The sequence below is a fragment of the Diplotaxodon limnothrissa genome, linkage group LG1 (assembly GCF_057381915.1).
Source record: "Diplotaxodon limnothrissa isolate DT_005_m linkage group LG1, D_limnothrissa_male_GT1.1, whole genome shotgun sequence".
NCBI classification, from domain to species: domain Eukaryota; kingdom Metazoa; phylum Chordata; class Actinopteri; order Cichliformes; family Cichlidae; genus Diplotaxodon; species Diplotaxodon limnothrissa.
The window spans coordinates 7,737,213-7,749,229 of NC_140596.1; the positions used below are offsets into that span (position 1 = coordinate 7,737,213).

At 40.5% G+C, this 12,017-nt stretch overlaps 1 protein-coding gene across 5 annotated transcripts in view; it reads right to left on the reverse strand.

Annotated features, from left to right (window-relative positions):
* akap13a (A-kinase anchoring protein 13a) overlaps positions 1-12,017 on the reverse strand; it is a 119,711-nt gene that overhangs the window by 13,796 nt on the left and 93,898 nt on the right. For all 5 annotated transcript variants that reach the window (XM_085361240.1, XM_085361487.1, XM_085361401.1 and 2 more), the window contains 7 exons: positions 11,812-11,929; positions 7,849-8,097; positions 7,667-7,743; positions 4,859-5,040; positions 3,918-4,000; positions 3,615-3,803; positions 170-325 (listed from right to left, as the gene is read on the reverse strand). In XM_085361240.1, coding sequence (XP_085217366.1) covers positions 170-325; positions 3,615-3,803; positions 3,918-4,000; positions 4,859-5,040; positions 7,667-7,743; positions 7,849-8,097; positions 11,812-11,929 — 1,054 coding nt within the window. The remainder of the gene's footprint in view (positions 1-169; positions 326-3,614; positions 3,804-3,917; positions 4,001-4,858; positions 5,041-7,666; positions 7,744-7,848; positions 8,098-11,811; positions 11,930-12,017) is intronic.

The window sequence follows — 12,017 nt, forward strand, 5'->3', positions numbered from 1 at the left end:
CATTTGCAGTCCAGTCACCAAGGTGCAGTTATCTTGACAAGCAGGTGGGGGTTCAGCATGTTTCCCTGCACTGGATTGCACAATGTTTAAAAAAAAAGAAGAAGAAGAAGAAGAAAATAAAACGTAAAGGAAAAAAGACACCAACAAATGTTCAGAGCAGCACACTTACTCTTACTGCTGTGCATCTGGTGACTGTCGAAGCCTCCGAAGGTCTCAGCCCTGCGGGGCAAACACACCGGCCCCGCACCACCACCACCTCCTCCCTCCTGGACGCTGGCCATGGCCCCGCCCAGGCTGCCATTCACCAGTGTCTGTAACGTCTCCACTGTCACGGACACACACAGAAGGAAACATCAGCGTGCAGGTCAGTAAGTGAATTATCCAGCTAACTGTGTTACAGTTCAGCTCTGCAGCCATATATCCTGGCAGGCTGCTACCGGCTCCTGTTGCTAAGCAACTATTGACAACCTATTAGCGCCACAGAGCCTCTTCACTAAAAGTTTAAACATCTTCGCAATTTGAAATGTATAGAAACTCTGAAAAGATGTGTGCATACAGTGTACTGATGCAACACTGTGACCTTTCCTGTCTGGCAGATTCTCAGTAAAACACAATAACCTGAGGAGGAGAAATCACATTACTGCTGCCAATTCACATATCAAATAAGGACAATTACTGCTCCAGGCTTTACAAGGACGAGGTGAAAAAGACATTGTGCTGTAGAGTAGGTAAACTTTTACTGCTAGTTTGAAAAGTTATAATCATTACAGGAGTTTTCCTTCATTCATCCAACCGCCATTAGAGCTGCAGCCTGTTTTTCTTTGAACTGTCACAAACTTACCAAACCTGTAAACTTTAAAACAAATCCTTTGTATTTTTAACCAGCTCCAGATTTTTGTGGAACACTCTTTGCCTGCAGCGGGACTAAATAATAATAAGGAGCTGTTTCCTTACGCAAGTCACACTCTGACCACCGAAGCTCCTCGGCTCCTTCACAGACAAGAACACACACCAACAACAGGTTCAGCTTTTCTCTTCATTTTGTCATATTCAAGTCATATTCAACTACATTTTAAGAACGGTAAGGATTTCCCAGCATACATAATCAAAATTAATGTTTCACTTCATTATTACTCAAAGCTTGATGTCACTGTGCTACAAGAGGACATCAATGGGCCGTAAAAAGTCCAAAATTGTCTTAAATCCACATTTACTGGTAAAAATCCTTAAAACAGATCAAACTCTCTTAAATTATTTTGGCTTCCAATTCTTAGAACACAATGACACTATTCATGTAACCTCTCTACAGTTCAGACAATGCAGTTGCACTGCTGTTAAGGCCACGGTGGCTTAATTTAGGCCCCACAGCCTGCTGAGTTTGCAGTTCACTGTTAGGAATGCTGAAGATGATGAAGGAGAGGGCCTTCCAACCAGCACGCTCATTAGTCTACGGAAATGGAAAGATAGGAAGCGGATAATCCTAGAAATTTTATTTGTGTTGCGGTCTTACCTGATTTCAACTAATAGATATCAGACATCAGATGGATATGTCCATGAGAATTTTGGTCATTAATTATATCTAAAATGTTATTTAAAAGTTCTTTAAATAAACACTGTGATTGATTATTGGTTATGCAATCATTTGCTTCCATTTTTGACTGTAGGAAGGAGCTAAAACTCTCCTGATCTTGATCTTTTTTGCATTTACAGCTTTCACGCTAATGCTTATTAGAATAACAAACTCCAACCCACTGATCTCTCAAAGGGTACACATGGAAAAAAAACGTTATTAAACTTTCTCCAATTTATTCTTTTCAATTATTTAAAATCAGAATCAGAATACTTTATTGATCCCTGGGGGAAATTAAAAAGCAAACTGTCTAATATTCAAACGGCAATTCCCCATTAAAGTAATGCAAATACAGTTTCAAGCACTTAATCCAAAATCCAAGCACTTTTCAAACCTTGAAAACATCATCTTAAAATTCACGAGTTTGCAGCACCTGCAAAATCCCTGCATGTTGTTGTTAGACTGCATCATGTAAAATCCAAAGTAAACCCATACACTTGAAATAAAGCAGTGCAAATGATAAGTAAAGTGAAAGCTATACATACATATATTTCAATACCTTTAACACAGGATACAGTAATTGCTCTGAGCTCACCTCTCCGCTTTCTTCTAACACATTTGATGAACAACACTGCCAAAGCACCAACAAGCGCTGGAGTAAAATCTCAAAACGCATCCCGACTCCTTTAATGTTTGCTATACACTTGAATCTCTCTCTCGGGCTATGAAGGGATCCAACTACTGAGCTCATTACATACTCAATTACATCATTTCCTTAGGGATTAATAACACGGTAGGCTCTCATCAGAAGAATTAAAATGAATAAACAAGTTTTCTTTACATACAAATTGTTTATAAACTCCTTACATACAAAAAGTACTGAAATTCACATTTTTTTACAGTGAATTTTTCCATGTGGTTGCCAAAGTGTATCCTTTTCACCTGCAGCCTCAAAAATGTGTGGTGGAAAGAATTTATCAGAACTTTTTTATGAAAAGTGAGGGCAGAACTGTCCATATGTAATAATCGATGAAAAACAATAAGGTGCTTTTTTAGCAGATGGCTTTATGCCTCATGTCATGACACAAGTTTTGCTTAATAATTGATATTAGCTATACATATGAATGAGTCAGTGCTTTCTCTTCAATGAGATATTATAATACCCTGTTTTATTCTCAAGGTGTCATTTACAAATGCAGTGTTAGGACCGCTTTGGTGTTAAGAACTCAAACCTCACTAAAAGGAGAATAGACCAAAAACTAAGAGGGAAAAAATGGTCCGCCTGCCTCCCTATCCTCACCTATGGTCATGGTCTTTGGATAGTGACCGAAAGACTGTGGATACAAACAGCGATAATGAGCTTTCTTCGAAGGCAGAGTGGCTTGTCCCTTAGAGACGGGTTGATGAGATCAGTCATTTGCGAGGGGCTCAGAGAAAAGCTGCTACATTTCCACATCGAAAGGAGCCAGTTGAGGTGATTTGGGGATCTGACAAGCACGTCTGCCCGATGTCTAGGACAGACGCCCACCACAGTGGATGCTAATAGCTCAGTCACACCAGAGTTAAAAATAGGAAGAAACCCTCCTTCCAACTAGGAAAAAAAAAAATCAGTGGTTGCCCATTGATTCAATTGAATGTTTTTGCTGTCAGAGATTCATTGCAAGTAGTTGCAGTGTACAACATCCTCAGTCACCATGCGATCAGTTTTGATCACAGGTAAGATAAGATAAGATAAGATAAGATAAGATAAGATAGAACTTTATTAATCCCTCAGGTTGCCTGGTGGGAAGCAACTTGTCTCCACACAATTACAATTTGACTCAGACCGACTGCAACCACTGTGACAGGTTTGAAGGTTTGCAAGTAATTGCAATCTGATTTATATCTGATGTTTATTTTCTAACTTGTGGTATCATTTAAAGTAAAACAGACAATGAAGGGCTGGGCATGATTAGGCCATAGGTATCCTGATTGAGGAGCCGAAAACGCTTCGTTTAAGGCTTAAAAACACAACTTCAGGATCTTAGAAACCCGTCTTTCTTACCTTCCTGCAGGGCATCTTTCATGATGGACGCCCCCCCAGGCGGCTCCAGGCTGCAGGGTGACCTGAAGAAAGGTTGGACCTGCCGACAGGCCTCCTCGCCTGGGCTCACGCCCTCCCACATCCCTCTGAAAAGCCGCACCTTCTCCTCCAGCAGAGACATGATTTCTGTATCCTTTTGCCTCAACAGTTCTGACCAGCAGAGACAGACAGACAGGAAGACACAAAGACAAACAGTGAGAAATCTCAGGCAAATGTGTGTGTGTGCTTGCTATCATACAAACAAATTTAATAGATTTCTCTCACCTCTCATTTCCTTTGCTTTAGTCTCTAGCTGTCTCTTGTCATCTTCTGTCTCACTGGGAATCCCTTCATCCTCATCCTTGTCCCTGTCCAATAAAGAAAATAAAGATGATGTACAACATCCCATAAATTAGACAGGATTAAAGACCAACAAACAACCAGAAATCTACATCACTTACAGTGTACAAGTGTTTAATCAATTAACTGGAGTTAAATTATTCACTAAAGTTTTGGTAATTAAAAACTTAAAAACAGTATTCCGAAACATTTTCATTAATTTGCAACATTTTACAGATTTCTCGTCTTAAAAAGACAAGTCATGAAAATAACCATTAGCTTCCATCCCACAGGACAACAGACAAGTGTCCCAAAAGTTTGAAGCACATGAACACATGGTGTTTTTAGTTCAAGAGAAAAAAAAACAGAAGCCATAGCCTTTAAAAAAAAAATAAAAAAATTCATTTCTGCCAATAGCATGATCTCCATTTGTGTTTTGGCAGAAGTCAGACTGCGAAGGAGACAGAGTGCCTAATCTCTCTCCTTCCCACTGGCTGCATTCAAATAATCCTCTGCTTATAGCGAGCTGTCCTTGAAGCCAAACCAGCATTAGACTGTCCCTGAGTACATCCTATCCTCAGGTAGAGTAGTGCTACTCCTCCTGACAGCACAGTGCTCTGTCCACAGAACTGGGCTTGGTCTAACTCGTGGTTTACATCACAGATGGACGGGTGATGAACTCTGAGAGACAGAGCCCTTAATGTAAAGCACAGTGGAGTTTCTTCTGCGGAAGAGGTTGCAGGTTATGGTAAACCAGAAAAGATCGGGGTCTAAGCTTGCTCTTACATGTAGATTACAAGATGCAAAAATAATTGTGTGTCAAGTACAGTAATATATTTAGTCTTCATATGTTTTAAAATAAAAACACTGACATGAATTCTACTCACATAGACTGCATGGCTTCCTGGATGAGCTGCATCCAGGTGTTGCGTTCGTCTTTCGAGCTGGCCAGGACCTCCATCATCTCCGGCTTCTCTATGCCTGCCGTGATGAGGAAGAGGCCGCGCTCTTCGTTAGCGACCTCCCTGACAATCAGCTTCTGGAGGGAGATCACGGTGGAGCGCTGATCCTGCAGGGAGAGAGGCAACATGGGAGGAGAATGAAAAAAGAGAAGGAAAAAAAAGAGAGAGGAGAGATGATAAGGGGAGGGCCAGGAGGGAGGAAAGGGGGTGGAGGGAAAACAAATGGTGAGGATCAGGGAAGAGGATGGAAAAGGCAGGAAGAAGGGTGGGCTAAAGCAGAGGAGGAAAAAGGATAATTACAGGAGAAAAGCGTAAGAGAAACAAAGACAAAGGGGTGGATAGGGATCACAGACACAAAGGGGAGAATGAAAAAATATGGAATAAAGAGAAAAGAAGAAGCCAAATTGACATTCTGGCTAATTTTATGATTATCATGGCTGTCGGCTGATTCACAGAGCCTCTGCTAACCTTGCATTCTTAAGAGTGCCAACACTGTAAAGCACATTTTAGTACACCACAAACCACTCCATCATTTCTTTTCAAACTAGTAAAACTCCAAAGCTGTAACCACATCCCTACATTTTTTCTCCAACCACTTGTCTGAGGTTTAAAGAATAGGTTGAGTTTTTTTCCTGTGTGTTTGTCTTCCTGGTGTGACTACATTGTAAACAATAGGAAGAAAATCCACAGCACACGTTCTACAGTTTAAACCAAATCAAGTGAGTATTTTAGAGGGGAAAAAATGTTGTTGATGCAGCACAAGTGGAACAGAAAGATTGAGTTTGCACTAAAAATACTCCACATTCAACATGAAGAGGGGGGGAACTATGCATTCCTACATCAGTCACCTAAACATAAATGCAAATAGTCACCTTTAATTGGATACTTTCACCAAAAATACTGCAATAACTGCTAACTGCAGCCTTTATCAACAGCCGTCAGTCTGCAGGAACTTATGTGGGCTATTTCTCAGACACTTCTTTGTCAGTTAAACCGATAAAAGGTCTGGAGATTTAGATGTGGCATTTGCATTCAGAAATCCCACAACATGCAACCCAGAAGAGCTCGCAATACTATCTTTAAGCTGCAAAAGCAAAACTAACGCATCACAGAGAGAAAGAGGGGGAACATTACAAGAGACCAGATCAAGAGCTTTGTTACGTGTGGATGGGAAAAAAAAGAACACACAGCTACATAAAAAGGCCTTGATGTCCACAGAAGAGAGCAGTAGTGGATGATCACAGGATCCTTTCCATAGCAAAGGAAAGCAACCAAGCAGAAGGACTCCAAAAACACAAAAACAAAAACCCAACTGAAGACAAGACAGAAACCAGGAAAAATATTTCAGAGGAAGTCTTTTCTGTGTGATGATCATTGGTTCCAAGCTTTAGGGAGTCACTGACTGAAAGTGTTTAACATGCTGCTAATTTGTCCAATTACATGTGAGTTTGAACTACAATGGCTACCATTCCTGTGCAGTTTATGTAACTTTTTTTCCCACCAACCCATGAGAAAAAAGCACTTTAGCTTTGTTTATTTTTGGGCTTCCAGCTTCAAGCTGTGGTGATGATGCACACATCACACTAGATAGAATAGAGCATGGCCACCACATCTGTGCGCCAGCAAGCTAAGAGCACTGAATGCAACAAAATAGAAAGCTGAGGTGTATTTACTGAGTGTGTAACAATTTCCTAAGAGACAATTTCTGCTTTCAAAGTCGATCATTTCTGCTGTCATTTTGATGTTTGAATCGTCATTCCAGCAAAGATATGGAGCCACGGACAGAAGAGAGCATCTTTGAGGCCAGCCCCAGAGTAATGAAGTAAAAGCAGGTTTAAATTTTGGAGCCATTGTCACAGCGGAAGGTTGTGCTGTACAGTTAAAGCAAATATGACGAAAGATCTTTTGCTTTTCCTTCTTGTTTTATGCTTTTGTCAAACCTCTCAGCTTTGAGTTGTTCAGGCCTTTGACAGAGGCAAGGCAATACTCCCCTGTCTTAATCACTGTTACTAAGTAACAGCAGTTTGAATATATGTAACACAAAAATATGGAGCCAAATCTATAATATGCAGGTTTGGTAATAAAGCTCCAAATGTTTCAGCTGAAAACATTTAGATTCTCCTCGTCTTTTTGTTTATTTACTATCATCCATTCTCTTTTAGCTCTACAGGTCTGTGTTCCTGTAAAGGTGGTGATGATCTACGACCTGCTACAGTAGCTGCATGTACTCTTGTTGATCCACAGAACTGATGCCTATACTCTCAAAAACAAACCCTCTCCACATGGCTGCCATCCATTTCAAACCACATGTTATTCCCCTTTCTAATGTCAACAGCTCCAACTCAAACATTGCAGGCTTTTTTTTCTTTTTTACTGATGGATGTGATTATTAAGCCACCAGCCTGCCTCTGTTTCCATTCCTGCGAGTGTGAGAGAGGGAGAGAGAGTGTGGCATGCCATGAAGCTGTGAGTCCTGTAAACATGGAAAAAACAACTCAAACCTATATGATTTATCACAGCTGGGTTAAGGAGCCCAGGGCCAGATAAGCTTTATTAGGTGCAGCTAACGTGCTAGCAAGAGGCAGGCATTATTTCACAATGGGATAGCTAAGAAGGGCAGCTCCTGCTAACAGCAACAACAGTGGGAGAGGAAAATATGACAGCATCATCTCTGGCAGCACTCATGAGTTCTTCATAACTGTAGGGCAAAGGAGAGGGAAAGAGATGACCTACCAGCATGGCAAAGACATATTTCTGGTCTTTCTCTTGGAGGAAGACGAAGACGTCTGATAGGAGCAGAGCATGAACCTCTGGAAGATGACCAGAAGAAAATCAGTTGTTGTTGGATTAGTTTAAATACATCGAAATGTTAGACCCTAAAAAGACTAACAAATTTCCCATCCCCAACTCCTCACCCTTTAATCTTCCCTGGGTGTTTTTCAGCTGTAGCGCTCCATCGTGGATCAGCCGCCTCCTAAGCAGATCCTCCCTGGCGAAAATTTGCCCGTTCTTCATCATCATAATCGACTTGTTGTCCATACGGCCGTGAAATTCCTTCAGGCGCCGTCTTTTCTCGTGTTCGTTCACCTTGCTATCAACCGCCGCTATCACCTCCTTCACGAGTCGAATAGCCTCCGTCAGGTCAAAGTAGTCTTCGTCGCTCTCTGTGTTAGACGTGTGACAAGATTTTAGAAAATTTATTCTACAAGAGATTACCATAGGAATGTGATTTTAAACCAGCTGAAGCAAAAATGGAGCACCGTTACATTTGGTAGTTTAATGACTCCAATCTAACACACTTAACCCTGAACGGCTCAGACAGGTGGCGTTTAAGTGCGGCAGACGATGAAGTGACATTTTACTTCTCATTTCAGTATTTTAACCGTGGCTGCATTTACACTCACTGGAAGAGAGTACTGAAAGCTTTTTTATGGTATTAGCTGGTCACAGTGAGTCACACATATTATTATAGAGACATCTAAGACATCTTATAATTGTGTGGATGCCCTCATAGGGCATCCACACAATTGAGTTCCTGTTTCTCTTTATTCTTTATTCCACTATTTTATTCTAGTTGCTTCCGTACACTTTTTGGCGCTTAACTACTCCCACAGTTTTTGTGCTATTTTCACCGTTCAAATCTTAAAAAATTCTGCTCTTTCTGCTAATGCGGGCTTTGACTTTTGGTGCTCATAACTTCTATACTTTTTGAGATATTGAAATTTTTTTTGCAATATTTTTTGCCCATTTCTGCATATTATCAGTGGCCTCACTGGTTTTCCTTGCCGGGTTGACCTGTGTTTTAGCTCAGTGAGATGAGCATCCGTTCTCAGACTGGGAGGCCCGGGTTCAAATCCCGCTTATAGCAACATTTCTTTCAGTTAACAGTTAAACTTTTTTAACTCTTTTCAACACAAATTTCAGTTTTTTCACCACTTTTCAGCACAAATACCAGCTTTTTCAGCTGTTTTCAGCAAAAACCTCTTTTCAGCAGAAATTCTGCTGATTGAACTCTTTTCAGCAGAATTTTCACCTCTTATCAGCACAAATCTCAGCTGTTTTCAGAAAAAACTCTTGAGCAGAAATTCTGCTGATTCATCTCTTTTCAGCGAAACTTTTTGCTTCTTTACCTCTTTTCAGCAGAAATTCTGCTGATTCACCCCTTTTCTGCAAAATTTTTAGCCTTTTCACCTCCCATCAGCACAATTCTCAGCAGCTTCTGCTCATTTCAGCAGAATTGTCAGTCTCTCCACCTCTTCTTTGTGAGAATGAGTTTGGCTCTGTGAGATGAGTAGCCGCCTTGAGACCAGAAGTGCCAGGTTCGAATCCTGCTCAGGGCAACGTTTTTTCAACTTTTTCAGCTTTTTTCAGCAGACATCTTCAGCGTTAAGGCATCCACACAGCATTTTCCCAGGAAATGCAAATTTTTCTAGTTTGTTTTTAATTCTTGTACATGTCTAATGAAAAACCTTCATTTACAGTATGTATATAGCAAATTAAAATGATCATTAAGTTTCTTAGTAAGATGTTCGAGCAATACTTGGAGCCAGAATACCTTCAGTGTAGCTTTAACATCATTTAAGATGTTAAAGCCGTTTGATGTTTTGATAATTTTGGAGAACGCTGCAGAACAATTTAGAGATCGTGCCTGAAAAGCACAAAATGTACAGATATTTGTGATTAAGAAACAATAGTGTTTTACTCGATGATTAAAATAAATATGTCGTTCTGTATGGATTTTGCATGTTCTCCCCATGTGGGTTTTTCCACATACTTGGCTTCCTTCCACAGTCCAAACACATGGAGTTACGGTAACTGGTGAGTCTGAATTGGCCATAGGTGTGAATGTGAATGCGAATGGTTGTCCGTCACCCCTGATGTGGAAGAAAATGGTTGGATGGAAGGACGGACAGACAGAATAACTTGTTTAGACCTAGAAAAACTTTTTAGCTATCTAGACTTTTTCATTCCCCTGTACTTATGCCTTCATGTGCACACCACAAATCACAAACCGTAGTAATTGATGACTTCGCAAAGCCAACCTGTGGGCTGAATTAGACCCTCTACTCTAAGGGGACTCAAGCCATAAGAGCACCCACTGTATGTGTATATTACATTTTCTCTTTTACAAAATGCTCCGATGCTCCTTACTCTACAAATCCAAATATTTAACTTATTTTCTTTGCAGCAAACTGGACAAGAAGACTGATACCGCTTCCTTTGCATTATCTGCTAACTAGCTGCTGGCGATAGACTCATGCAGTGGACACACACCCAATACATATCAGTTTCAGCTTATGCTCAGCAGGAAAGAGAACGAGGATGGAATTATTTCTAATGAAATACATTTTTAATCAGCGTAGCTGCAAAAGCCATCTGGTTATCTAAATAAAGTGCGCACATAAAAGCCTTGATTAACTTGACAGCGGCTGAGTCACTGTCAAGTGACTCAAGCTTAACATTTATTTATAGAAAAGTACTGGGATTTTGTTTTTTAAAGTATAACAACAAAGGAGTAAAATATCAGGGTCTGCCATGAGTCAGGAAACATGGAGTCTCCGCTGGGGTACTCTAAGGATTACAGCAAAGTCACGAGTGTCCTTTAAGTCTGCAAAGTGAGGAAAACCCCAGTCAAACTGTCCCGAATGCACACTTGTTGTACTCTATATAACACTCTTGAGTTTTAGGCTCAGCATGCAACATCCTTCCCTAAAGTGGAATATTTTCCTCCTGCGTTGTATGTCTGTGCTCCAAAGCAAGAAAATATAATCTCAAACTGTGACTCTACTGTGTTATTTCCTCTCAGTACATATCAGAGTTGGCAGGAGAGACTCTTCTTAAAGCACCTTGGGGATTAAGGCAGAGCTCCCCCATCCCACATAGAACTATAAACAGGCTTTGGGGAGGGATTAGAGAGAATGCACACAGTGGGAGGCCAGCTGATGAGAGCTGCTTTAAATCAGATATAAATATGGTGTGAAATATTCCAGCTCCTCAAAGTGTGCTTGATCTATTATCCTATAAACATCCATCCAGCACATGTCTCATTTTTCTCAAAATATATGAAACTGTGTGCGAGAAATTGTACTTTTCAGGATGTTTCCTAAAACAAACGGCACACTGCTGTGGGCGGCTTTTCAGTGTACGAGCGGAGCCGAATGCTGTCAGGAAAAATATTAATAATGAGGTACTCCAGGAGTTTATTTTCTATTCTCAGGATAAAGGTGATGTGATAAATATTACTGTAGATAAACTCTCTAAATAAATATATAAATCATAGAGAATGATGTAAAGAAAATATTGTATTTGGTTTGTGAAAAGTTCTAAAATTAAAAAAGCCAAAACTGAAATGGGAAAAATGACTTAATTATATTGCTTAAATCTCCAACTTTAAATTCACACATTTTTTTCTGCACTAAGTGAAACTTAGTGAAATTTAGAATTAAGATTTAAGCAGCATCCACATAGGAAGTAAACTTGTAGGAACGCGGTGACCAGACCACAGACTTTATAAGCGACAATGGAAATAACCAGGTCAACCGACTGAAGCAGCTACCATTAACATATTTAAGGGTAGTAAATACATTAGGGCCTTGATGCATACTCAATCATGCAGGTAAGTAAATCCCCAAAAGTTGATTCTGTTCATCTGGACGTAACGTCAGTGGAAGAAACGTTTCGTCACGTATCCAAGTGACCTGACTGCACGATTCCCCAATCTTATGAACAGTACATTTGCATAATGACTGAAACCAGCCCACTGAAGGAACAATGGGCTGGGAGGCCAGTTCCTTGATCATTAACAAGGAACTGGTTTTGTTTCTACCAGTTTTATAGACAAAGTAAAAACAGTGAAAAAAGGCCAACATGAAAATAACCTTTAGTGTGCTGCAGCAGTCTCTGAATCAGCACGGGGTACTTCGTTATCCTCTGGGTCACAAGAAGGATGCATTCTGGGATGCCAAGCCTCCGCACAATGCTGCTACTCATCTTTTTCTGAAAGAATAAACAAGAGGTGCTTTTAGTAAAACATGCCCACACACAACAGGTGGCAGGGTCTCACATAACCAGCGAGAAGCTGCAA